The sequence below is a fragment of the Drosophila persimilis genome, unplaced genomic scaffold (genome assembly GCF_003286085.1).
Source record: "Drosophila persimilis strain 14011-0111.01,24,50 unplaced genomic scaffold, DperRS2 tig00000000-arrow-pilon, whole genome shotgun sequence".
Lineage (NCBI taxonomy): Eukaryota > Metazoa > Arthropoda > Insecta > Diptera > Drosophilidae > Drosophila > Drosophila persimilis.
This window is the reverse complement of record NW_020825288.1, coordinates 8,267,806-8,293,389: the sequence shown is the minus strand read 5'-3', so window position 1 is coordinate 8,293,389 and position 25,584 is coordinate 8,267,806. Positions and strand designations below refer to the sequence as shown.

The window sequence follows — 25,584 nt, the reverse complement described above, 5'->3', positions numbered from 1 at the left end:
GCCCGGAGCCCAGAGCCCAGCGAGGGCTCTCCGTTGTTTGCCATTTTCTGCAAGATTTCTTTTTGTTTTGCTTTGCCTGGTGTGTATTTATGGGCATTGCTGGAAAAAACCCTCAATGCAATTGGCGTGGGCGTTCAGTGGCTAAGTGAAAAGCGTGAAATTTATAACGGCCAATAGATTAAGCCACGAATATAAATAACACTTTTCCACGATTTTTGTTGGTCTTTTCTCTATTGTCTATTGTCTATTGTCTATTGTCTGTGGGTATGGCCATAATTTATCCACGTCTGTATTTGCTAATCAATTGTTTTCCCGGTGCTCCTTTGGCTTTTTCCAGTTGCTGCCGCCGTTTCACAGCCGAAGAACACAAGCGCCCTTCGACCGTATTTGCAGATCAAGAAGCATTCCGTCACCAGGGTGACAATCAGCAAGCCGCATGCCCCATACTTTCTGCCATGCGAACCCATCCTCAATCCCTACAACAACTATCAGGGTAGGTATCCCCGCCCCCAACCACCAAGGACCCCGGAAGCTAAAGGTCTCCCTTGTACTCTCCGTGCAGACACCCAGCCCATCTACTGCATCTGGTATCGGAATGATGAGGCCATCGTTAAGTTATCCATACGCAAAAGTGAGTTTTTCCAGTACGAGAATGGGACCCTGCGTCTGCCGCCAAATGAGCGGGCCAGCGGCGTCTATCGCTGCAAGGTCGAATGGGATGAGTCGGCTGCGCTATCCGACAGCATAACCGTGGAATATCCAGGTAAAAACTATGAGCTAAATATACAAAGAACACCCAACTATAGCCCCCTTTCCGTTTGCAGTACTCAAACGCCTGTTTCCAGGCCAACAGCAGGCGGCTAATCTCAGCGCTTTGGAGAGCCGACCCCTTGTCCTGAGCTGTCCCTTTCTCAGTGTGCCCCCTGCCCGGATTAGCTGGTACTTTGGCAACGAATCCCTGGCCAATGACAACAGGCGAGTAAAGATCAGTGTGTGGTAACATCGAGACTGGACCAAAGACTCTCCTATAAACAAGAAGGCCAACTCTTTGCAACCAACGCTTGAATGTTCTCAGAGGATCGAACTCATTCCCAAGGAGCAGCTACTAATTTCAAACCTTAATTTTCCCTTTACAGTGCTCTCATCCTGTCGAATGGCACATTGATTTTGCGGCATTTGCGCCGCGAACAGGCGGGAAAATACAAGTGAGTAATGGGAAAACTGACCAGGACTGACGTTGATTTTCCATTAGCCGAATGGCTGGTGGTGCTGCTGGTGCTGCTGGTGGAATGGCGGAGCTAAATCAACACCTTTTGCCAATCCACATCCATCAGCCAGACGCACTCTCATTGCAGCGACCTGGGAGCGTGCGGCCGCCCCAAAAACAATGCATTAATTAACATTTGGCCACGCCCCAGCGCCTCCTGTAATTGTGGGGCTACGCCACATTGTCCCTGTCAATTATCGCCCCGTGAAAGTACATAGTATTATGCATTATCCGTGTTTTCCAGATGCTTGGCCCAGAACCAGTACGCCAGCAAGGCCCACCGCCAGTTCGTGTGGCTGCTGCGCGTCGAGCCGAATGGGGGGGAGCGGGAGACGGCCGTGTCGGAGGCCCAGCTGCTGCCTGCCTTCCAGAATGGCACCGTCTATGTGGCTGCCGGGGGCTCTGTGCTGCTGCAGTGCCATGCGGTGGCCGACTTTGTGCCCATCGAGTGGTGGCTGCAGTACCCGAACAACACGCTGCTCAAGATGAGCAACAACAGTGTGGCTCTGGCCATCGCCAATGCCAGCGAGTCGCGCCACGAGGGCTTGTACAGCTGCATCACGCCCCTGGAGACGCAGACGTTCCATGTGATTGTAACGACACCGCCGCGCATCGTGGGCACCCTGCCCGTGGAGCTGGTCTTCATTAGCCTGTCGAAGACGCTGAGCTGTCGGGCCGAGGGCCATCCCCAGCCGACCATCGTGTGGTACCACAACGGAGTGCAGCTGAACAGCTCCTATACGCGGTTCATCAGCGGCAACGATCTGCACATCCACTCGTTCGACCCGGAGGAGGAGGGCATCTACCAGTGCATGGCCCGCAATGTGGCCGGCGAGGACTCGGCCACCGGTGAGATGCGCTTCAAGCGGCAGCTGGAGCAGGGCAATCCGTTGCAGAACATTCGCTGCTATCCGCACAGCTTCCACACCATCAACATCACCTTCGACAGCAGCACCCTGGAGTCCATGTTCGTCGTGTACATTGTGCGCAGCAATCCGCACAGTTGGACCTCCTTTGCCCCCATGAAACTGAATCACACCTCGTTTGTGGTTATCTCCACCAATCTGCCGGTGTATCGGCCCTTTGCCCTCATCACACGATTCCTGTATCCCACCTCCGAGGTGCGCTCCGGCACGGCAGTGCCACAGCAAATGATTGTCAGCTCGCTGCGCAGTATGCCAGTCACCTGCTGCACCCAGGGATGTAAGTATATCCCTGGACTGGTGCTCGTGACTCGTGAATCCCCTAATTCTTGTTATTTTTGCCCAAAGTAATGCTGCGTCCCATTGGCCTGGGCAATGACACCTATGTGAAGTGGTCGCAGGCCGAGCTGGACAACAAGAAGTACTTCATTCTGCAGTTCTCCATCAATCACACGCATCCGCATCCCAGCCAGCTGCTGAACGGACCCCTCCATGGCACCCTGTCGCCCGTCGAGGAGAAGGTGGACGAAGTGCGCCGCCATTTGACCATCATACAGCCCCTCAATCAGACGGCCGCTGCCACTGTTCTCCGGAATGCAGAGCACGAGGTGCTCGACAACGAGGTGGACGATCTAACGCTGGAAATGGAGGAGGACATATTCAGTCTGGTGGTGGATGCCAGTGTGACGGGCATGCTGCTGCAGCGCTTCATGCGGATCAAGATGCGGGTGCTGATCATCACCAGCGAGAACGAGTTCCTCGGCCAGGACTTTCGCTATGTCCAGTGGAAGATTGTGAGTAGACTGTACTGTGGCAGGCAACACGCTAGCATCTGTAGAGAGGATTACCCTTGCTTCTGGGCACCCTATTAAAGTCTTGCCTGAATCTCTTTTTCGTCCCGCAGATCGAGAATGGAACCTCGGAGCAGTCGAATATGCCGTTTCGCCTGACCACCATGGAGTCGCGGGCGCTGGCCTTCAAGTTTCTGGACAGCCTCAACGAGACGTGCGTGTACGAGTGCCATTTGGTGAAGCCCATGCACAATACCAATCAGGAGTCCAAGTGCCAGGAGCGCACTATTTTCAACTCTGTGCTGCTGGTCAGCGGCCTCAGTGCCAACGAGCGGTACAATTTCCATTTCTACAACTGCAAGACGCGCATCTTCTATGGCGAAATAGACGTTCGCACCCTGCCGGATCGTAAGAGAATAAATTTGTATCTATATGCTGTATATATCATTTGTATCTCTGTCGAACAGCCCCTGGCACCATCAGCAACTCAAAGCTGATCAAGCAGAACGGTCTGAAGCTGATCTGGGAGCCCCCAGTGAACCCCAATGGACGGGTGCACCACTACAACATTATCTGGACCCTGGACAGTGTCATGCACGAGGCAAATGTGCTCGAGTGCAGCGTCTGCTCGTACAAGGTGCGTATACGGTGAATTTCTTGCGGCTTTCCTTGACCTCTCCTGTTCGTTGTTGTTCCGCAGTTTCCCAATGTCTCGGTGTCGGATAAAATCCATGTGGCTGTCCGCGTGGTGGGCGAGACCGGCGTGGGGGCGCCCATGTACTTCGACATGGCCAGCAATAGCCACAATCTGCTGGAGGAGGACCGAGCCTCGTCCCGCTCGGAGGTGTACAGCGGCATTGCGATCGGTTCGCTGCTGTCCATCGCCTGCGTCATTATCTTTGCGCTGTTCATCATCCTGCAACAGCGGCGGTTCAAGGCCCGCGTTCAGGGACCCACGCACCTGACCACGCCGACGGACATTAATTTCGGGAACCTGAGCAGCGCCTCTGGGATGCCCGGCGACAGTGCGGGCGGCCTCAGTGGCGGGACCCTGCAGCAGGACTGCCACGAGATGCAGACGCTCATTCCCCGCTCGCGGTACCACATCGAGCTGCTGCCGGAGCACACGCTGGAGTACCAGACCAGCTCGGCACACGCTGCCGCCGTCCACCTGCCCAATGGCCATGGCAGTGTCCAGATCGTCGCCCGGCTACCGCCCCACGAGGGACACTCGGAGCTGAGCATTGCCGGGGTGCATAATCTGTCGCAGCTGCCGCTGTGCGGAGGGGGATCGCCTGAGCGCAAGACGGTGCAGGATGCCATGCTGCAGGAGGCCAAGGCCTTCTACATTCCCTACCGCCACACGCCGCCCAATGCCGTGGCTCTGGGGGCGGGCGGCCCCAAACAATGTTCCTCGTCCAACGGCGACGGCGGCGGCTGCTTGGAGGTGGCTGTGCCGCCCAACTCTCTGCCGCTGGTAGCCACCGTAACCGGGCTGGGGGTGGCCGGTGGGGGCAGTGGTAGTGCCAGTGCACGACGCAGCGGCAGCCTCAGCAGCAGCAGTGCCAGCAGCAGCAGCAACGGCAGCAGCAAGAAGCAATTCCACACGAACTTTGTGCGCCATTCGAATTCCAACGATGGCATCTGTCTGCTGGCCGAGGAGGAGGCGGCCGCCACCCTGACACCCACCTCGGAGCACGAGTATGCAGTCGTCTGTCTCACGAATGGTTTCAAGTTACCCGCCGACATGACCAAGCAGGCAAGGTCAGCCGCCGCCAATGCCTCCACCAAATACAACAACAGTAGCAGCAGCAGCAGCAGCGGCAGCAACAACAACAACGGCAGCAGCAGCAACAACAGTCAGAAGAAGAGGCCGGCTGCCGGCCAGCCAAAGGATCGCCAGCGAGGCAATGGCAATCCGATCTCGTTCAGCCACAATGCATCCATAGTTCCTGCCAACGGACCACAGGCATCGTCTGTGGCATCCGTTGACAACACAACCACTGCCACAGCCACAGCCACGGCCACAGCCAGTGGCCAGGTGGCCATGAGTAAGCAGCCGTGGCCAGCGGCGACAGTGGTCCATCGCCGGGCCCAGGTGGATCCCAATGGGTGAGGCCACAGCCACAGGGCAGCAGACCCGCCGCCACGCCAAGCAAAAGTATTTTTATGAAGCTACAAAGAGAGAGAGAGAGAGAGAGAGAGGAGTAAGGAAACCACCACATTCACAGCTCGAAACATTCCAAAAGACAATTAAGGATGAGGATGAGGATGATAAGCATTTATAGAGCATACATTTTATAAATGTAGGATATTTAATAATTGAAAAACTGGAACTATGGGAGAAATGATTCGATAAGGATGATATTTATACACACACCCACACACACAAACACATGCACATACATCTATACATACATATACATATACGCTAAGTTTTAAGCTATAGGCTTTTGTGTCTCGCGATATTTTACTATACATATATATTTTTTACTGTATTTTGTATTTGTTTTAGTTTTTGTTTGTTTTTTTTTTGTTCGTTAATTGAGGCTAATTTTGATTATATGTAACGTCTTCAAACATGCATAAAATACAATAGAAAAAACCATAATTTATTGTTGCATACCGATACCGATACGAAAACATGCATAGACATGTTAATGCATGACAATTATTTGTCACTAGTAATTATGTACTACATTTAGCAATCTACTGGTAACCCGGACTGCCGCAAAGATTCAATTACAGCCACACACACAATTACAGATACACATATATTTATACAACAAGCCAAACAGAAACCACACACACACATTGCAATAGCCCACACACACACACCCACCCAACCACAGCCACAGCCACACCCACACTCAAAACCACAATAGTCACAAGTGTTCACATCGATTCACCGATTTAAAACGTAATGTAAACCATATTTGTACGAGTATTTGTATTCTTATTTGATACATGCACACCTCTACATACAACTAAATATTTAATTTCCGCATATTTTTACTGCTGAACTTTTTGTTTTTGTTTTTTTTTTTTATACAACCGATATATCAAATGTACCTGATTATATTCATTTTTGCATTCTTATTTCTCTGTGCTCTCTATAGCTATAAACACAACATAACACACACACACACATATATATATATTACAATTATATAAGTACATAAAGTATACCATATATAGAATCAGGCCACAGAATCCATAGCATCCTTACTGTATTGTATATTCGATTCAGCAACCGTACCTCGTTTGTACAAAAAAAAAAAAACCAACAACGCCAAAACACACACACCCACAATTCATACATGCCCCCCTACTCCTAACTCACATACCATGATATTATTTTTGATAAGCATAGAGAAAAGAGAACAAGTTAAAAGTAGTAGACACGCAAACAGCCAGGATAAAACTATGACAGTGTATTTTGTGAATTGTTGTTTAGTGTGAAAAATGAGACACAAACACATAAATATATAAATACAGAAAATATCTAAACATTCCACAGACGTATGCACCACACACACACACACACACAGACAGACAACACACACACAGAGAACAACAAAACTCGTGAACACCAATTAGAGAGAAACTTTAAATAATGAAAATATGAAAATATATATACACATACATACATATGCGCTATATGATTGAAGAAAATGTGTGTGTTTGAAAACTGTAACTGTAAACTGTATACGTATTTAGAGTCTAAGTGCAATACCAACAACAACAAAAATACATACATACATAAATAAATAGCTAAAGCAAAACCCTAGAGGATCCCTGAGGCAAGAAACCAACCAGCAACTATAAACAATAGTACCTTTCCATACAAAAAAAAACAGCCATTACCCTGCAACAACACCCAGTTGGGTGGCATAGACCATTTACCATTTAGCCAACAATAATAGCAACAACAACAAGATAAACAAGAATCTTATTTGTGTTCATACTGAAAAAAAAAGCCACACAGACTCTGCATTTCCAAACTCAATGATCGATGTTATAGATGTACAGCCGAATAAGTTTAACAACCGTTTATATGGTGTATTTCCAGTGTTCCAAAAACAAAGGCATTTAAACCAAAACAAAAAGATGAAACGAAAAGAATATTCCGCAAAAGAAAAACTCAAAATTCCTAAAAAAAATAAAATACGAAGAAGAGAACATTTTAAACGTTACAAAAAATTAAGCATACGACAAAAAAAATTAACTAATACTATATTATATGCAACAAAAAGGCAACATGAGAAAAATGTATGTACTACAAAATATATAATTAGGCATAAGAGAATCGATATGTATGTATTACGTGTTTGGAAACGAAATGTTAGGAAGGAAAAGGAGATGGAGATGGAGAAGGAAGATCGAGAGAAATTAAGTAAAATAGCTGCGATTGTGATCGCCGTGTAAGTGGATGTGATAAATGTTTAAATTATTTAAGCGCAAAAACAATAAACAGATAATGGAAATAAAATTAATGATTAGGATGACAGAGAAGTGCGTATTGCGAATTTTGCAACGGTTTTTGGCCCACGGAAACCAAACCAAACCAAAACCAATAACTAAAAGTCCACTAAAATTGTAAGGCGAAACCATGATTACATATGTTCGAATGAATCTTTGGCAAAGCTGCTGCTCCTAGCACACACTTTCTACTAAGTCTACGATAGTATACTATACTATACTATACATATATCGTTTATATTATATTATTTTTGTAATTTTAGTTTGCATTTAAGCCCGCATTTTGTATACCTCATTAGTAGAGTGGCAAGTAACTAAATTTTGTAAAAGTATTTAGGCTTGGTTTCCTTTTTTTGAACGAACTATCCATAAAAAGAACATAACTGAAACCAAACGGAACGGAGCAAACGAAACAAAAAACTAATGTATTTTTTATGCAATTTATATGCATTGTATATGCAAGCAAAATTAATTATTTGTAGCACACCTAAGCTGCCAACGGTTCGTGTTAAAGTTTTCGATGCAAAAACAGAAATTGGCAATTACCAACCAACCAACTAGCCAGAGCATAAGGCAATTGGCTATTGGCCAGGCTAAAGAGTCTAAACGAAAAGTGTAACGAAGCTCTCGATGTTTGTTTAGAGAATACAGAAGATTTGATGGCAAAGCAGAACACAAGAAATGAAAGCAACCTTAACTATTGGAAAAATATACTAAAAACTAAGTTATGATGGAAAACATACAAAATGGTGTTTTATTTATTTGGCTAATAATGGGATAATGTTGATTAATTAATTAATTATTATTTTCTTCCATGACAAAGAAAGGTCTATCGTGGAGGCTGACAATGGTCATGTAATTCTACACGACATATACATGTGAATCGTGTAGCATATTTTTGGAGGATGTTGCAATGTGTAGAATACGTGTAAAATGTACATCTGCATGTATCAAATGTAAGTCTATTTACATCAGCAATCTGTAAGATAAAGATAGTATGCGAAAGATACTCTAGTGCTGGAGGTTCGTTGACATCTGAGATTACTATCTGGATATATCTGATAGGAAATTTGGATAGGCTTCCTGTCCCTCCCCTCTTTAAATACCATCTTTTCTTTGTTTTATCAAATATGATCTTCGATGATGGATTTTTATTAGAATTCACACACTTATCAAATAGGTATAAAACATCGATTGGTTTAGTAATCTGGAAATTCACATATACATATGTATAGTACATTCATTTGTTGTAGTCGTTGGTAACGTTTTACAGAGGTGTAGGATTTTACTTTTAGATATAGACATTCATAGATCTAGCGATAACTAAATGTATATATACATATATAGATGGTACAATATCAATAATGTATTTACCGGGGATCGTGGTAACATCACAACGAAGTGCCACAAGATGGATCACAATCGATCACAAAAAATTGCAAAGAAAATTATCATTGATGCTTAAGCGTGCCTCTAACCTGTTCGGATAGGACATTGTATGGGACCTAAACTAGAAACAACAAAACGTGTATAACTAACTTGAGCTACGGATAAAGCGAATTATGTAAAAAAATTAGCGAAAATATTCAATATGCTATGCACTATTAAAAACAAAACGACGTTCTAACACGCATCACATTTAGGTACGCGTAATTATCGTGGCATCCTCACAGTTGGCCATCTTATTCACATATCGATTACAGCAATATCAGGTCCTCGTACAATAAATTATGTATGCTCCTCAAGTGATTGAAGACACCTTAGCACACCTTTTCAATCATTTTCACCAGTTCTTTGTACAATATACAATCACGTCCACGTGGTTTGCATATCTCCCGGTGATCCAGGCGTATGCCGCACACATCACCGAACCCAGGATCTGTTGAATATGGATATTAATACACTATCATACAGTGAAATGAAAAGATAAAGACTCACCTGCCGAATCCACGCCCACAATGCGTAGGTAAAGCACTGACATGAGCGTCAGGGCCGTCTCCACAAAACTAAACACCTCGATCTTCAGATGACCCATATGATACAGCCCAGCAAACCGCCGATGCAGGTCCAAGAGATACTTGTTATCTGTTGGAAAATATACTCATTATTCCATTTTACACTCGGAGTTCCTTCAGGGCTCCTTACTTTTCTCAATCTCTAGGAGCTCCACGGAACGCGATAACAGGGGCGCCTTGATGCTAGCCAAATGGGAGCCACGATGCGGCACCGAGTAGAAGAAGCAGCCGCGGGCTGAGCGCCAGAGTGGGGTCATGGCGGAACGCCCACTCTCCCAGGCATCCACAATTAGCTGCTTGATGAACAGACCGCCCTTCGAGTGGCCCACGTAGATGATGGGATGTCCGTGTCCAACGCGATGCTGGATGAGTAACTCGGCCATTTCGCGGGAGCGCTGGAACAAGTTGGAGCGCGGCTCCTTTCTCTTCCACAGCGGACGCCACAGGTACGGGTCGGTGGTGTAGTTGATGGCTATGACCCGAACTCCAGGACAGTCCAGAGGCAGCCAGTCGCCGGGCCAGCATGTGGAGTAGTTTGGATCGTTGGGCGAGGGCTTGCTCTGCTTTCTGCTAGACTTGCGCGTTGTAGCACTGGAAGAAACTGGGGAAAGCGGCCGCTGACTGGATTCCTCGGTGTTGTTCTCATTGCCACCTCCGTTGAGCATGGACTCCAGTTCGCCCTGTCGGAGGCGACTGTTGTCCTGCATTCGCAGGCGGAACGTCGGAAAACTGTACTCGATTCCCTCGCAGATCTGAATGTCCTCGGGGTCACCGCACACGTAGGCATAGCTGCAGAACACACGTTGTTAATTGAAGACAAGTAAGTAGCAATGGGGTGTTACTCACTCCTCGGTGTCATCGCTATCGGAAGCATTGAAATTGAACTCTTCTGAGGGCGTTTCCGCTGGCTGCTGCAGCTGCACCCTCTGTTGCACGGGAAAATCATCGGCGGTGTCCGGCAAGCGGTTCAGGGAGGTAAATTTGGCCCTCTTCTGTCTGGGCGCTGGATGAATGGCTGCGCTGCGGGAATGGCGAGGTCGCTTCGGCGGCCGAACTGGCGGCCGTGGCGGACGCTCGAACTCCACCGGCTTGCGATCGTTCTGCCAGAGTCCCTGCTTCCAGGTGTTCACCAGCGATCCGTGCAGACCATGGACCAGCACAATGTCGGCTCGAATGGGCTCGCCGGGTGGCGGCTCGGCCAGTATGTTGATGGTGCAACAGCTGGGTGCATCCGAGCGCACCGCAAAAATTGGCGGACCTTGCATCGGACTACAGGGTGTCGAGGGTGAGCTGGGCGCACTCAGGGTGTCGGGAAGACTCTCCAGGCAATCCTGCGACTTGCGCTTTTTGAGCAGCTTAAGCAGCGGTCCCAGGCGATTCGAAACTGTGGAATAACCAAGGGTTTGTTGAGCGATATAGGGGACTTTAATGCGAGGCAAACACTTACCCTGCACTGAGGACAGGTTCATTGAAATTGTGTTGGCGGCAAAGGCCACCAGATGGGTCAGTGCCTGCCTGCTGGAGGCCAGATTCTGCAGCACGCGCAGCACACGAACATCTCGAATCCCCTGGATGCCTCGCGCCACACCATTCGCCAGTGGCAGCACCAGACGCACCAGTATCCCAAACACCACTCGCATGCTGCCGCCGTTGTTGCTGTCCCTGATTGAATATAAGAACGGTTTTGGTTTATGATTAGGCAATCTATCGTGTGATCTGTGGTGTGCAACATACCCCTCCATCAGGGCACCGGCGCTACTCGATCGCACCAGTTCGCTGACCACCTGCTCCTCTTCCTGCCGATCGATTTCCAGCTCGTTCGCTTCATCATTTGTACTTTCTTTGTTGGTGGCGTGGATTTCATTCTCCGGAACGGGCTCGTTCGGCAATTCTGAGTCATCGACAGTTGACAGTCTGGTCGACAGGCCCATCACCATCCCAGCTGCCGCCGCCACCGCCTCCTCTCCACCGATTCTCATCATGGCAATGTCGCAGACGTAATGCTCATCGATTTCCTGCAGCGGTGAGGGGTCTGTTCCCTTATCGCTGGGGCTTCTGTTTCTGTTTCTGCTGTTTCTGAGTTTTTCTATCTCCGCTGGGACTGTGATTGCGACTGCGACTGCAGTGGCATGTTCGTTGCTGCCGTACGATTCAGGGGCTGGGGCAGATCCTCTGGCAAACATTGCCAAAATGCTGCTGACGATGCCCGATGCTGCGGCAGAGGCTGCTTTCAGCTTTCAGCTTTCAGCTTTCAGCTCTCAGTGGACTGGCTGAGGGCCAATTAGTCAGAGCCCAACATGTCGCAAGGCAGCACAAGCTGTAATTTAAATGCAAAATTTACTTTTAATCAAATGCGTTCTTACAATGAACGGGAATGGTTCGGCTACGTTTATCAATGCCAATGGGTTGTTGGTTGGTGGTTGGGCGTTCGGCGCTGGGGCTTGGGGGCGGGACGCTATTCTAAAACAATCTGGTCAAGGTCACGCTAGCTCTCTTCTCTGTAAACGAAGAGGGCAAGCAAAGAGCCAGCCAGGCTATAAATAAATCCACATTCACTTGACGTTTGCCAGTGCGACACGTGGGACCAGTGACAGAATTTTGAGGCGACCTCCGATAAGATCGCGCTTCTATTTAACTTTCAACAACAACACAATTCAGAAAGACAACTAAACGAAAACCAAATATCCAAATCGAATCAACCGAATGAAAGTAATAAGACTCAGGCTACTTATAACGAATCGAATCTATATCAGAATCGAGTACGTGCGCCCACAACACCACCTGTCCGTTGCCTAATGATGGTTACTGCTGATGGTTAGCCGCAAATAACCGCAGCGATACTTATGACGAATGCTCGGATACCTCCACCTCCGTCCTCCCCCGCAATTACAATCCAATTAGATGATGTCAAATGGTATGCCGCATAATGTTAGTTGGTGACGTGCCTCTCGTCCCGCTATGGCTCCACTTGGTGGCAGCCAGCAAAAGGTTCAAGTTGAGGGTCGTCGTGTCGGTTTGAAGGAAAACAAAAGAACAGAGGGGGGAGGCCTGAAAGGCCGTTGCATGTCGGAAAACAGCGGGAAGACATTCCCCATTGCTTTGTGCTGTGCGACTGATGCTATTTATAGCCACACAAAATGTGGCAGTATGCTGCAAATGCCTTTGCGTTTTAACAAGTATATGCAGGTCCCCAACAGGGGCAGCCCCGAACTCTTCCAGTTTCCAATGGGGAAAAATCACACCCGCAATAGCAAGTACTATTATGAAATCTCACAACTTGACAGCACAGTCGACAGTCCCGTCCCCATGGAAGATTGGAGCTCAACTTACACTTGATTTTCTCGAACAAACAGACGACACACACACACACTTGAGGCTGATGCGGCACCCGCGGCTGTGGCAGTGCAGTCCTCTCGCCAGGAAAATCAAAGCAACACTGCAGCGTAGCGGGCACAGCGGCACAGCGGCACCTTGGCGCAGCCCAGACCGATGCCTCTGCCTCTGCCTGTGGCTCTGCCTGTGGCTCTGCCTCTGCCGACGTTCGAGGCCTGGCTGTGGTTGTCCACCCCTAGAGGAGGGGCTCGAGTGCACTCTCAGTGGTTTTGAATTAATGAAAATACTTTTGCCCATCAAGTGGCTGTGGCTGTGGCCGGGTGCTGCAGTGCGTCAAAGCCGGTCAATTGTCGGGCCTGGTCTAATGGCTGGCAAACGGCAAGACACAAAAGTTCAATTCATTTGGCACATCGTTCGCTTATCGTTCATTGTTTCAATGGAAATGTTTGTTTGTTGTCTGGCTAATTGAATGCCAAGAAAGTATCTTTTTCTGGCTGTCCTGTCTTTAATCTAATGCCAAGCACTGATAGTGTCGCAGTATCGTACGATACTCGCTTATGGATTAGCCTAACAAATTGATTTTATGGAAATTCCGTTAATTAATTGCATGCAGATATGGTACAAAGGGCAGTCAGACTCTGTCTTATCTAGGTAGAACTTTCCTTTCCTTTCCTTTCCTCCACACATCGCGCACATTTCGCGCTTAAGTATTTGCCTCCTCACCCAATTGAGGGGGTTGTGAACTCCTTTGATTGACAGCACTTGGTATGCCCGATGCGGTGTATAAAATGCAAATGCACAGATAAACTCACTCAAGTGCTCGTCCCATTGTTATGCGAGCCGCGGGAGGCGAGGAGGCGGTGCCGGAGGGGCACTAGTACACAATGGAACCTCCTCTCTCTCTAGTATACGCTCGGGTATGCAGATGGGAAATTGAATTGTGCCTGAACTGTATGCAAGTGTGCGGTGGGTAGCTGTGGCCCAGGCTGCTACGCCTGGGCGTCTTATCTAATTTCAATCGACAAGAAGCGCAAATTTCATTGTGCAACATACTCGTATTGTGTCCACAAGCCGCAAGCATCGCTGGCATTTGACCATGTCTTTGTCATGCTTGTGCGCCAATCCAAGTGTGTCTGTCGATTGGCCAACAGGGCGTATGCACAAGCCGAACTCTGGCCCAGCTGCACGGGAAGAGGGGGGATGACTCATGCGCCGCGTGGACTTTGTCCAGTCGTCGTTCGCTTTTATCGCAAATCCCAAATGCATTCGCAGCCGTTTATCAGTGAACGTTGCACATCCAAAGCACAGACATCCCAAAAGGGTTTCCGTAATATCTGTCTTTGTAGCTGTTTATCGTTTATCGTTTATCGTTTATCGCTTACCGTTGAGCGTCTGCTGTCTTGTGGTGCTAAAACAGTCGCGCATTTGTTAGCTGGAAATTGGCTACTATTCAGCATTTTTGATCGAGCTGCGTTGGCGGCCAGCCAGCCAGCCAGCCAGCCAGCCAGCACGGTGGAGCAGGTCTCTGCCGCCTGTCCAGTCCCAGCATAGAGGCCGACACCACACGCAGGGGGGGCTCTCGGAATCGGAATGCTAATTAAAGTGTCGCATGCTGCAGCCACGTGAAATGTAAGCGGCAATGCGATGTGAGATTGCACGGTCGAATAGAGCAGTAATTCACCTGTTTGTCCTCGCTATTGTTGGGCAAAGTGTGCAATAAACTGGAACAAACATCACAATACAATCACATCAGGGAACATCACAATACAAATCTGACGACACAAGTTTGCCTATCCCAGCACACACTTAAATACGGATACATACGCGTATCTATGTACTACAGGCCATTTTCCCATCACGTCTGCCCTGTTTCGATTGATTACCCCAGACCAATGGCAGACATGTGTATTCTTCAGGTTCAAGAACTAAATTCACCGATTAGATAGGCATTTAGATTTTGTTCTACTGAATATACTTGAAAAAGAAACAAAAAAAAGTTTAAAACAAAAATAAAGAAAAAGTTAAAACCATAAAATTACCTAAAAAAAAAAAAACATCTGTCGTATGCACGAAAAAGGTCAGAAGCAAGGAAAGTGCGCCATTAAACGATAATTTATTTCAGCCAGCCCATTTATGGGTGGACTGGCAGATAAGCAATGCACTATCAGAAGGTCGTTCCCTGAGTAGGTCAAAAGTAGATGCACTCTTCCGGACAATGAATGACGGGGAAGGGCGCCTATCATTCCGACTGATTGTGACCCATAAATCACAGAAATATCCCAGATATCAGCCTTAATTGTTTGTTTCGTATGTGGAAATTGCTGATAAACAACTTTAAGTATCCGCTCCACTGTTTGTTTGAACTCAACAAGCAGTCAACTATTTTTGTAAACAAAGAATATCCCCCACCACACGGCAACCGACAACAGCAACAGCAACAGCAACAACAACAACAACATCATTAACATCACACTCAGTTTGGAGAATACAATTTCCATATACTTAAGTTGTCGGACAAGAAGTTCGAAAACAAGTTATGCGCAGAGCGAGTGGAAATTAATTTGGATTATGTATATTCTGTGTCTGCAAGGCATAGATCAGGCCATACGGTGACTACGTAAGGTTCTGGGGGCCTGCTGCTGCCATGAGGAACTGGGCACCACAACACAGCCCTGACCAACAACAATAAGAATAGCCTTGAAGGAGCAGCGGCATCCACACAGGTTGCTGTTGCTGTTGCTGTTGCTGTTGCCGTTGCCGTTGCTGTTGCTGGCTGATTATATAATTAGTCTTTTTGCTGGTGGTGTAGTGCTAATGGCAACAGATTCTCCGTGTTAATTGGAATGTTTTCCCAGATGGGTGGCAGATTAATTACCAACCGGAATGCACTCGGGGAATGCGAAGCATGGACAGGAGTGTGGGCAGCAATGATTACAAGATTGCTTATAATCCATCAAAAACTGTCCCCGGGCAACCTTTGGACTGCCAGGGAAAACATGCAACGAAAACACGAAACGTACGAACAGAAGCATAGCAAACAGATGAGCTTCCTCCACATTTCCCCCACTAGCTTTTCCAGTCTTGCTTCTCCATAGCTTTTACGTAGTTGTCTCTCTCTCTCTCTCTCTCTCTCTCTCTGTAAAACCGGCAAAACGGTCAGAGAGCCGCAGCAGCACCACCAGCAGCATTTACTCTAAAGTTTCATCCAAAGAGAGTGAGCGAAACGAAAAGCTGTTGTCGTGGTTTCATGGTGTTGTTATTGCGAGGCGTAACGAAACCGAAACCAAAACAACACGTGCAAGGTGGGAAGAGGGGATTGGCGTGGCGCAGGGTGGAGTTGGAAGTTGACTCTGGTCGTGGACGCTTAAACCGCCTTAACCTTCAGCACGCGTGCTAAGCACAGGTAAAAGGCCACCAAAAGGCGAGGGAAATGAAATGGCGAATGGAATGGAATACATATTTGTGGCTGGCCGAGAAGGAGGCCTCATCATTTTTGAACTTAACAGGAACGTGTTTGGTGTTCGTGATTCTGCCCCACACTCGTACACAATGTGGGGCAGTTGAATAGGACGCGGGAGTGGCTTGGCGTGGCTGTCCGCCCCGTTTATAGACATCATCAGCATTGCCTGCCGGTCTCTCTGATGATTCCCATTGTGTCGAGGCAACCCCTAACCAATTGTCGCGAGATTTCGCGTCGCAAATGGCGCGTGTGTGTGGCCCACTAACAAGTATTAATTGAATTATTCAGAACTTGTCATCGGATTGGACAAATTAAGAAAGAGCTCGCACACCTGCTTGCCTCATTATTATCGTTTAATTTTTAATCGGATCCCAAGCGACTAGGCAACTGTTTTTCGAGTAATTAATACTAATTTTGGATGGATTTTTTTCGAGGAGGGTGGGGGGGTAAGCTTCTGCAGATGTTGTTCTCTTCTGTTTCTTGTTGCTGGGACACATGGGGGATGGAAATATGGGCTGATGCTGCCGCTGCCCCATGGCGGGGATTTTTGTCGAAAGTTCTTTAAGTGTTTTTCACAGCGTTCGTTCTCAGACCATATCTTAATAGGCAGATAGCCATATTATATATATACACATACACACTAAGATCCAACAAAGCACGCTGGCACACATACACACAGTCACGGTTCAACTTACACATCAGAGAGACACTAAAAGCCACACGAACAAAGCTTCAACGCGCGCGGGCTTTTCAAAGGGGGGAGAGAGAGAGGAAAAAATCGCGGCCCGCAGCGCTTGGTCGCTCGGAAGCAACTATTCCGTCGTTACAGCAACACAGCAAGCAATTCTCCACCGACACAGTTATCTGTGTGTCAACAAAAAAGTTTTGCTTCGCAGCTGTTCGCGTCGCTAAGCTTTTCGCACGGGTTAAATTTATATAGATATAGAGAGCTAGAGAGAGAGAAAGAGACAAAGACAGAGAGAGAGAGAGAGGAAAAGAACTTCTGTCTGACATTACAGAAAGCTTACTGAGAGAGCTTTGCTGGCTGGGGCTGCCAACTTAGTAAGAACCAGACATTACAGAAAATACAAAGACCAACCGTTACAAAGAGAGCATCAGCTGCAGGCACTTCCAACTTATGGGACTGCCACCCGCTCTTTATTTTCAATTCAAATGGAGATACAGTTGATTTAGCAAACATATGAACATATCAAAATATATGTATGCTCTCCGACAAATTTTCGACCGCCCTTCAGATGGGGTCATACAAAATATTTGCGCACCTGGAGCGGGGCGCTTCAGCCCCATCAATGGGGGGCTGCCACACAAAAAATTGTTTCCCTAACGCTGGGACGTTAGTTCCAAAAAATATCATTGCTCAATGCTCAAACCTCACGATGAGGACGAGGATGAGGAGGAGGAGCTCTCCGAGCTGCTTTCCGAGGAGCTGCTGTCGCTGCTACTGCCGCCCCGCTGCTTGCGCCTTCGGGCCTTCGCCTTCTTCTCGTCGATCACCTCGTAGCTGGGCAGCGTCGAGTTGCTCGAGTCGGAGCTGCTGCTGCTGCTCGAGCTGTTCGACTCTTCAATGACTTCGATCTTGCGGGTTTTCCTGTGGCGGAGTTCCGGCAAATGAATGAATCGATCAATGTGCGGCAGAACAGTTATTACCTACTTCTTATCGTTTTTTTCGGCGTTCTTGGCGCGCTTCTGCTTCTTGGCGTTGGCCAGGTCGCAGTCGCTGGGGGAGCTGCTGCAGATGCGCTTCGACTTTTTGCCTTTTTTGTCCTTGCGTCGCGGATCCTTCTCGGTGCCGCTGGCCTTCGTGGAATACAGATTCTGTGAGCTGGCCGTGGAGTATCCCGTGTCCTTGTGTTTTCGCTTCTTCCTGGGGTTGGGGTCTTTAATACTTTCCTTGGGGAATATAAGTATATTTTTTGCCACTTACTTGTCCTTTTTGTCCTTTTTCTTTTTGCTGTAGCTGGCCTCCTGTATGGCATAGTCTTTGTCTTTGGCCCTGCTTGGAAAGAAAGTGTTTTTTAGAGCCTGAAGATTGTGCCCTTCCCTTGGGGCATGCTCACTTTTTGATTTTCTTTTTAACATCGCCGCCACGCTCATTGGATATCATGTAGATGCTGTTCTGGTCTGCGTCCTGGACTCGACGACGCGACTGGAACTGGCGCGACTTGGCCATCCGACTCTCCCGACGACTCTTCCAGAATTCCGCGTTGACCACGTACAGCCGATACAGCTGCAGGATGATCACCAGAGAGTTTTTACCTACAAAGATGGGGAGATGAGAGAAAGATGAGAGATGATACCCTATGAGATGCCCTTACATGTAAAGAAGACATTCATGTAGTTGATAATCTTGTACTGGAAGATGATCAGCAGGCGGAAGGTGAGGAACGGAGCGTCCTGCAGTATGACATTGAGGACAATGCCCCACACATCAATGCCACAGCAGCAGTTCTGGCAGCAGTCCGTGTGTCTACAAAAGAAAATAAAAGGGAATTACAATTTGGGCAAAGAAATGGCTACCACTTACTCCTCTTTCTGGTGCGAGCCACTGCCCCGGGGTCGTCTTCCCCGTGTGGCCGAGAGCACAATCGTGAACTGCATGAGACTCCAGGACCAGATGCCCAGCGTCAGGTAGACCAGGAAGCCAATGCGTGCAATGGAATCATCCTTATAGGAGTCGAAAAACTCAATGATGTCCGCCGCCGTGCCAATGTAGACCAGCAGAAGCTGACTCAGCTGATCCCGCGTGAGATCTCCCTTGGGCAGCAGCCAGCGGCCAACGATCAGAATGAGCATCAGGAACTGCTCAATCAGGGTGGTCCAGGTGTCCGCACTGATGACGGGCAGCTTGATGCCCGCATCGTCCAGCAGATCCGCCACTGGATCCATGCCACTGCTGTTGCTGCTGCCGCTGGGGCCGCTGATGAGGCTGCTGCTGGGGCTGCTGAAGTTGTTCGGATTGGTGCTGGTGGCATTCGAGCTGGTCAGCGAGGCATTGATTATCTGCAGGCGACGCTCAATCTTGTCCAGCTCCAACAGCCAAATGGCGGGCACAATGCTGCTCAGGTATAGAAACACGGAGGGGCAGAACCTGGGGACAAGAGGTGGACATAAAAGAGCGTTCAAAGAGGAATAGCAAAAACAAACAATGGTCACCGAGCGATGCCTCGAAAGGTAAACATCAGCCACCCACCACTGCCACCCCACCACCCCCCTTTCACACGGCATTCCATTAAAGTTTTTACTATTACGACAGTGTGGGGTTGGGAACGGGGATGGTCAGTCTGGGGCCATTCCCCACATTAAACACATGATTTCACTTTTAATTGAAAATCAAAACCCGAGGGTGACGTCAGTGTCCAGCCGATTGTTGTTTACATTGCAGGAGAAGGAGCCGGAATGGGTCAAGATCTGCAGGAGAATCTGCCTGAGCCTTACCAGCGCCACTCCTGCGTCTTCTTGATCATGATGGTGAAAATGCCCTCGAGCAGCAGCAGCAGCAGGGGTCCGCATAGTGTCCAGTAGATGATGTCGTCCTTGAACGTCGTCACCTGCCAAATGGCCAGCAGACTGTGGGCACTGAAGATGATCCTCGTGAGGATGGCCTTTATCGTGGATATTATCTTGGCCATGATACTCTCAATGACATAATCCTGTGGCTCTCAGCATTGAGTGTCAATCAGTCTCCTCCGATAGAACCAAATCGAACCGATACCGAACCGCACAGGGCGAAAAGCCAAACGAAACTGATTTGACGGACAGCAGAACCGCGGGCCAAAATGCTTTCATTAGATGTTTAAACGCTTTTTAAGAAATTAAGGACACCGCAGCGGCGAAAGGCGCGTAATTGGTGAATGGACGTGGACCCAGTCCCAGTGTCTCTGTGTCCGCCTTAGCCGAAGAGTCTTCGTCATATCCAGGACCGTCTCTGGCGGCGAAGGGAGGACATTCGAAGCTGTACTCCAAATAGCTTGAAACGCTCCTGGTAATGACACCCCCGAACGAAATCGAACCCATGCGTGTTACACTTATAGTATGTGTACCTAGAAATCACACGACCGTTAAATGGTTCAGCTGACTTTTTAGCCAACGACTAGCCAGGCCAGGCCAAGCCCTGCCCGGCTCGGCTCTGCTCCGAGGCTCCAGGTCTGGACACAAATGCAATGCAAACAAATCGCGGGAGTGAAATGGCGCGGCGCCCGCCCAGCCTTGGCCATCAAAACGTGATAATGTAGCTGCATGGAAAGTTATAGTCATCATAAAACCACCCCCCATAGAAGTTGTTGATGTTTACTTTTAATGTGGGTAAAGTTAGGTCAATGTTTTTAGCGCACGTGAAGTCATTGAACAGTGAAAATAAAGACAATGGAGGTCCGATAGAGGATTGTCCGTGCTGGACGACCAACCTGTTGATTAGAAAACATAAATTGTACAAGTAAGTGCGCTATTGACGAGTTTTGGGGCTATAAATTGTCAGATTCTTAGATTTGCCTAGCACTCAACAGAAAAAACACTTCACAATAACCAAAATTATTGATATCCTTGACAATTTGGAAATCATATCATAACTTAACTATAAAAATTCTTACATATACACATACCAATATACAATTCATTTGTCAGATCGATCGGATTATAATCATATTTCTGCCCTTTTAACTGCAGCCATTTTCTTTTTATCTTGTTGGTTTTGAGAAATCACAATATTCAAATTTAAATTCAAATTTTCTCAGTATTTAGTACAGAGTTTTTCAACACTGGCTGGGCTATCGTTATCGTTCCTTATTTGCCAGAGGTACCATCCAGGGCTACCATTTACGATAAATTATATACTGTTTGGCATATATAGGGATCCGGATCGAACAATTAACCCATTTTAGACCAAGGGAATATTTTAATATTGCACAGAAAATAATACAAATTCAGTTATGTAAGCGCAGTTCAGGTGAAATATATCGTTGTTTTTTTTTAAGTTTAGAGGAAGATGGCATGGAACTACAAGAAGAACTTACAATCAGTAATATTTTCTGGCATTTACCTCAAGTTTGAACTGTTTAAATAGGGGGGCTTACGGGGATTAAGCAATCAGCTGTTTCAAACAAAACACAAACACGTGAAAATATAGTAAATAAACTGATATTTAAGAGCAAATTGGATGGAAATGTCGTCAAGTGAGTCCGCGTCAGACTCGGAGCCGGAGTCGGTAGCAGTCAGTGAAGATGAAAGTCAGGTAAAACAAAAAGAGCTAGGGTTGAGCTCATCCAACTAATGAAAATCTGTTTCAGTCGGCCATTCGCCAAGATCTTAAGGGCATGTCCTTCGAGGAGATTATGCAGCTCAAGGAAGAGCTCGGCGCCAAGGTCTACAAGGAGGCAGTGCTGGGCAGCAAGAGCGCGCCGACAAAGAAAGGAAAAACAAAAACAGACCTCAAACGTCTCAACAAAAATCGTCCGCGTGAGATGAGTTCCAGACGACAGGTTCCCTTCCTGGGCGCTGAGCACCGTGTAGAGCGCAAAAAGGAGGTTGAGCTGCGGGATCCACGATTCGATGAAAAGTCGGGAGACTACAACATTGAAACCTTCAAGAAAAACTACAAGTTTGTGACGAAAATACGCGATAAAGAAGTTGGCCAGCTGAAGAAGCAACTGGACCAAGTGGCTGATGCCGAGGAGAAGAAGAAAATCAAGCACACCATGCAAAGGCTCATCAACAAAAATGTGGAGGACAAGCGGTGGCACAGCAAGCAACATTCCTTGAAGAAGGAGCGCGACTACATCCAAAAGTCCCACAACGAAGGACAGCAGCCTCACTATCTCACCAAGAGTATGTTTCCCTATACCGTTTCTTAACAGAGTATATCTTTTACAAACTTTTTCTATTTTAGAGGAACGGCGTGCCAAAGAGCTGGTCGCCCAGTTCGAGCTTCTGAAGAGCACCGGAAAGCTGAACAAGCATTTGGAGAAGAGGCGGAAGAAGAATGCTGCCAAGGACAGAAAGCGGATTGGCATAGATTAGATTTTCTTGCTTTAGTTATAAATGTATATTAACGATTAAACAGTTTTCATATTGAACTCCTTCCAAACTAGCCCGTGCGCAGCATCTTTGCCTCTCGCTTCTCTTGGAGCTCACGTCGCTGCTGCTCCACAATGGTCTTGCGCTCCTCCAGGAATTCGCCGTAGGCCGCTGGATCCAAGTCACGGACCACCTTAATGCCACAAGTCCGTGCAATGCTAATGAGCATCTCACACATTTGCTGAAAAGAATTTAAATGAAAATTTTGTTTTTTTGGACTCCTTCCTGCTTCACCTGAACTTACCTGCATGGACAGTAGGGCGTTGGGCGGATCTTGGATCTTTATGGCTGCAATTTCGTACAAATGCTTAAGAGTTATCATACCGGCCACTTCCTTGCCAGGCGTCATAGTTCCTCGTTGAATCCCCGCCGCCTGCTTCAAAAAGAAAGTCGCCGGCGGATGATGTATGGCCAGGTCGTAGCTGCGATCGCTGTTTACAGATATGCGGCAGGGCAGAGGCACGCCCTCAATCATTTCCGCTGTCTTCGTGTTGAAGTCCTTGCAGAATGCGGCAATGTTGATGGCACGCTGTGGATTGATTATCATGGATCAATCCCAAATGTGTTATATTTAGAGTAGCACCAACCTGACCCAGCATGGGTCCGAGTGGCGGACCTGCCGCCGCCATTCCAGCGGGTATGTTGGTCTTCAGTTTACTCGTATGCGTCACCCGCTCGACTGTCTTCTTCAGGGACTTTAGTTTACCGGCTGCTTTGGACATTTTAATTGATTTACTTCGTTAAAATTGCGGCACGGCGGTGTTGTTATGCAAAGTTAAAAAATATCTGAACCTTAACCCACTTGACGCACTATTAAAAAAACCTTTATAACAACAGGTGAACAACTTCAGCTCAGCCGCTGAAAACAATACCATTCATAAATAATTATTGTAGCTTTATGCTATCTTTGCTCTTAACTTACAAAAAATAAAAAAATGCGATATCTTTCATCTGAAATGCGCCAAAATTATTAAAGTTTCATAATATTCGTGGATTGTATTTTAATACCCACTGGGTTAATCGTTCTCTGTCTATGATCGGAAATCATTTTACTCGTTTTTGATCTTCCGTCGAATATAACTAGCTAACTAAGATCTCAGCCTTGAAAATATAATTTTGTACAATTGATCAATCAATTTTCAACAAGATTGGTAAATTATAAGAAGTCCCTTTTAGTGGATTGATTATAAATATCGTTTAAAAAAGTCTACAAAAAATTCCAGCATATTAATGTTCTACATGGTAACTACACATTTTCTACATAACAACTACATAGCTGTAGTGTAAAAAACATTCGTTAGGAGGAATCCGTTTTTATACCCGATACTCAAAATGAGTATTGGGGTATATTAGATTTGTGGTAAAAGTGGATGTGTGTAACGTCCAGAAGGAATCGTTTCCGACCCTATAAAGTATATATATTCTTGATCAGCATCAATAGCCGAGTCGATTGAGCCCTGTCTGTCTGTCCGTCCGTCCGTCTGTCCGTCTGTCCGTCTGTCCGTCCCCTTCAACGCCTAATGCTCAAAGACTATAAGAGCTAGAGCAACGATATTTTGGATCCAGACTTCTGTAATATGTCACTGCTCCAAAAATATTTCAAAACTTTGCCCCGCCCACTTCCGCCCCCACAAAGGGCGAAAATCTGTGGCATCCACAATTTTAAAGATACGAGAAAACTAAAAACGCAGAATCGTAGAGAATGACCATATCTTTTAGACTGCAGAATCTGAATTCGATCGTATTATTATTATAGCCAGCATCAAGAAAACAATTTCATTTTTTCTCGCCCTGTCTCTCTCTAACACACAGGTAGCATAGGCGGCTTTGCTTAGAGTAAAACATTAGCGCCTAGATCTCAGAGACTATAAAAGCTAGAGCAGCCAAATTTGGTATCCACACTCCTAATATATCGGACCGAGACGAGTTTGTTTCAAAATTTCGCCACACCCCCTTCCGCCCCCGCAAAGGATGCAAATCTGGGGATATTCACAAATCTCAGAGACTATTAAAGCTAGAGTAACCAAATCTGGTATCCGCACTTCTGTTAGATCTCACTATAAAACCTTTATCTCAAAATTTCGCCCCACCCCCTTCCGCCCACACAAAGGACGAAAATCTGTTGCATCCACAATATTGCAGATTTGAGAAAACTAAAAACGCAGAATCATAGATAACGACCATATCTATCAGATTGCTGAATCTGGATCAGATCAGATCATTTTTATAGCCAAAGGAAACAAATCAATTTGCAGTGGCTACGCAGCGCGTGACGTCACGCTCAGACTGATTTTCTGTCTCTCTCGCACGCTCTCTTTGTCGTGTCGTTTAATATTAGCGGCGTCTGCCGGAGGAGAGCCATACTGACTTAGTATCGGGTATAACCGTAGAGTTGCGGTGTCCGCAGCAACTCACAACGTTCCACCTCGTTTAAAACTGATTTTTAAATTTAATTTAAGGTGGAGCAAATTCGAAATTAATCCTCATCAAAATTCAACTTGTGAGATCTACAGAGGCCAATCGACGCTTCTGAATCATAGGGACTGGAGAGCAGTTGCAGTTGTCCGAGCACTTTTGATTGCCATGAAAACTGATGCTCAGCCTAGTTCCCCATCGTTCACCCCATCTTACTCCCCTCCAGAAGACTTTGCTGCTTCACAACCTGTTGATACAATTATAGCGAATCGAATGAACCAAACAAAATTCTAAGAAATTTAAGCGAACATTGCTCTAATCTCTGATCCGTCCAATTCAAACGAATAATCGCTTTATAAGGGCTGTTCAATAAGTCACTGCATCTGTCAAAAGGCATCTTTCAGTTGACTCCATTAATAAATAAACGGTTTGGTGTTGGTGTTGTTTTTCTAATCTGTAGGGTTCTACAGATTCTCATCCTGACTCTCTGAATGGCAGAAAGAAGGAGGAGCGCCTGAATCGCAGTCGTTATAGGGTTGGTGTTTTGAGTTTTGTCCTCAACACTTTAAGACAACACTTAAGACACTTTAAGACTTTAATGTAGGCTAAAAATAAATAACTGCAGCAGGGGCTGCCAATAAAATTGCCACAAACCTGAGGGGATTCTAAGGATTGGGTCTTCACTTGGAGAAAACTAGATATATACACTTGTACATAGCTTCTGCCGGGTTACATTACGAGCACATTTCCAGATGTAAGCTTGGGAAACCACAAATGAATCAAACAAGAAATTTATGAAAATCAATAA

At 46.9% G+C, this 25,584-nt stretch overlaps 5 protein-coding genes across 6 annotated transcripts in view; 2 read left to right on the top strand and 3 right to left on the bottom strand.

Moving 5' to 3' along the window:
* Window positions 1-5,447, top strand: part of LOC6588282 — a 62,906-nt gene extending 57,459 nt beyond the window's left edge. The window contains exons 3-11 of the mRNA XM_026984213.1: window positions 338-493; window positions 563-763; window positions 825-975; window positions 1,137-1,205; window positions 1,512-2,470; window positions 2,539-2,984; window positions 3,095-3,389; window positions 3,449-3,618; window positions 3,682-5,447. Coding sequence (XP_026840014.1) covers window positions 338-493; window positions 563-763; window positions 825-975; window positions 1,137-1,205; window positions 1,512-2,470; window positions 2,539-2,984; window positions 3,095-3,389; window positions 3,449-3,618; window positions 3,682-5,097 — 3,863 coding nt within the window. The 3' untranslated portion in view covers window positions 5,098-5,447. The remainder of the gene's footprint in view (window positions 1-337; window positions 494-562; window positions 764-824; window positions 976-1,136; window positions 1,206-1,511; window positions 2,471-2,538; window positions 2,985-3,094; window positions 3,390-3,448; window positions 3,619-3,681) is intronic.
* A 3,669-nt stretch (window positions 5,448-9,116) lies between these two features.
* LOC6588127 lies at window positions 9,117-17,065 on the bottom strand. Of its 2 annotated transcripts, none has more exons than XM_026984860.1 (7): window positions 16,967-17,065; window positions 11,213-11,795; window positions 10,926-11,140; window positions 10,325-10,862; window positions 9,609-10,267; window positions 9,402-9,548; window positions 9,117-9,342 (listed from the first exon to the last, which is right to left on the bottom strand). In XM_026984860.1, the coding sequence occupies exons 2-7, from the start codon at window positions 11,659-11,661 to the stop codon at window positions 9,224-9,226; spliced, it is 2,127 nt and encodes a 708-aa protein (XP_026840661.1). In that variant the 5' UTR covers window positions 11,662-11,795; window positions 16,967-17,065; the 3' UTR covers window positions 9,117-9,223. The 2 variants fall into 2 exon arrangements, with proteins under 2 accessions (XP_026840661.1, XP_026840666.1); XM_026984865.1 differs by lacking the exon at window positions 16,967-17,065 and adding an exon at window positions 12,809-12,915.
* A 598-nt stretch (window positions 17,066-17,663) lies between these two features.
* On the bottom strand, window positions 17,664-19,921 carry LOC6587725 (transmembrane protein 26). The gene is made up of 7 exons (XM_002012902.1): window positions 19,728-19,921; window positions 18,817-19,380; window positions 18,608-18,759; window positions 18,350-18,548; window positions 18,217-18,285; window positions 17,944-18,156; window positions 17,664-17,880 (listed from the first exon to the last, which is right to left on the bottom strand). The coding sequence occupies exons 1-7, from the start codon at window positions 19,919-19,921 to the stop codon at window positions 17,664-17,666; spliced, it is 1,608 nt and encodes a 535-aa protein (XP_002012938.1).
* Window positions 19,922-21,373: 1,452 nt separating this feature from the next.
* Window positions 21,374-22,374, top strand: LOC6587963 (ribosomal RNA processing protein 36 homolog). Its single transcript, XM_002012901.2, has 3 exons — window positions 21,374-21,519; window positions 21,575-22,112; window positions 22,174-22,374. The coding sequence occupies exons 1-3, from the start codon at window positions 21,445-21,447 to the stop codon at window positions 22,302-22,304; spliced, it is 744 nt and encodes a 247-aa protein (XP_002012937.2). The 5' UTR covers window positions 21,374-21,444; the 3' UTR covers window positions 22,305-22,374.
* LOC6587821 (39S ribosomal protein L11, mitochondrial) lies at window positions 22,297-23,117 on the bottom strand. The gene is made up of 3 exons (XM_002012900.2): window positions 22,949-23,117; window positions 22,606-22,890; window positions 22,297-22,542 (listed from the first exon to the last, which is right to left on the bottom strand). The coding sequence occupies exons 1-3, from the start codon at window positions 23,081-23,083 to the stop codon at window positions 22,372-22,374; spliced, it is 591 nt and encodes a 196-aa protein (XP_002012936.1). The 5' UTR covers window positions 23,084-23,117; the 3' UTR covers window positions 22,297-22,371.
* Window positions 23,118-25,584: the final 2,467 nt, after the last annotated feature.

Excerpts from the sequence above, each read along its gene's own strand:
- LOC6588127 (XM_026984860.1), bottom strand. The coding sequence starts at position 11,661 with ATGTTTGCCAGAGGATCTGCCCCAGCCCCTGAATCGTACGGCAGCAAC. Across the intron at positions 11,141-11,212 it reads GCCGGTGCCCTGATGGAGGG|GGACAGCAACAACGGCGGCA; the intron begins GTATGTTGCACA and ends ATATTCAATCAG. Across the intron at positions 10,268-10,324 it reads GATAGCGATGACACCGAGGA|CTATGCCTACGTGTGCGGTG; the intron begins GTGAGTAACACC and ends TGTGTTCTGCAG.
- LOC6587725 (XM_002012902.1), bottom strand. The coding sequence starts at position 19,921 with ATGGCCAAGATAATATCCACGATAAAGGCCATCCTCACGAGGATCATC. Across the intron at positions 18,157-18,216 it reads AAAAAGGACAAAAAGGACAA|GAAGAAGCGAAAACACAAGG; the intron begins GTAAGTGGCAAA and ends CCCCAACCCCAG. Across the intron at positions 17,881-17,943 it reads GCCGAAAAAAACGATAAGAA|GAAAACCCGCAAGATCGAAG; the intron begins GTAGGTAATAAC and ends ACTCCGCCACAG.
- LOC6587963 (XM_002012901.2), top strand. The coding sequence starts at position 21,445 with ATGGAAATGTCGTCAAGTGAGTCCGCGTCAGACTCGGAGCCGGAGTCG. Across the intron at positions 21,520-21,574 it reads TCAGTGAAGATGAAAGTCAG|TCGGCCATTCGCCAAGATCT; the intron begins GTAAAACAAAAA and ends AATCTGTTTCAG. Across the intron at positions 22,113-22,173 it reads GCCTCACTATCTCACCAAGA|AGGAACGGCGTGCCAAAGAG; the intron begins GTATGTTTCCCT and ends TTTCTATTTTAG.
- LOC6587821 (XM_002012900.2), bottom strand. The coding sequence starts at position 23,083 with ATGTCCAAAGCAGCCGGTAAACTAAAGTCCCTGAAGAAGACAGTCGAG. Across the intron at positions 22,891-22,948 it reads TCGGACCCATGCTGGGTCAG|CGTGCCATCAACATTGCCGC; the intron begins GTTGGTGCTACT and ends ATCAATCCACAG. Across the intron at positions 22,543-22,605 it reads ACGCCCTACTGTCCATGCAG|CAAATGTGTGAGATGCTCAT; the intron begins GTAAGTTCAGGT and ends AATTCTTTTCAG.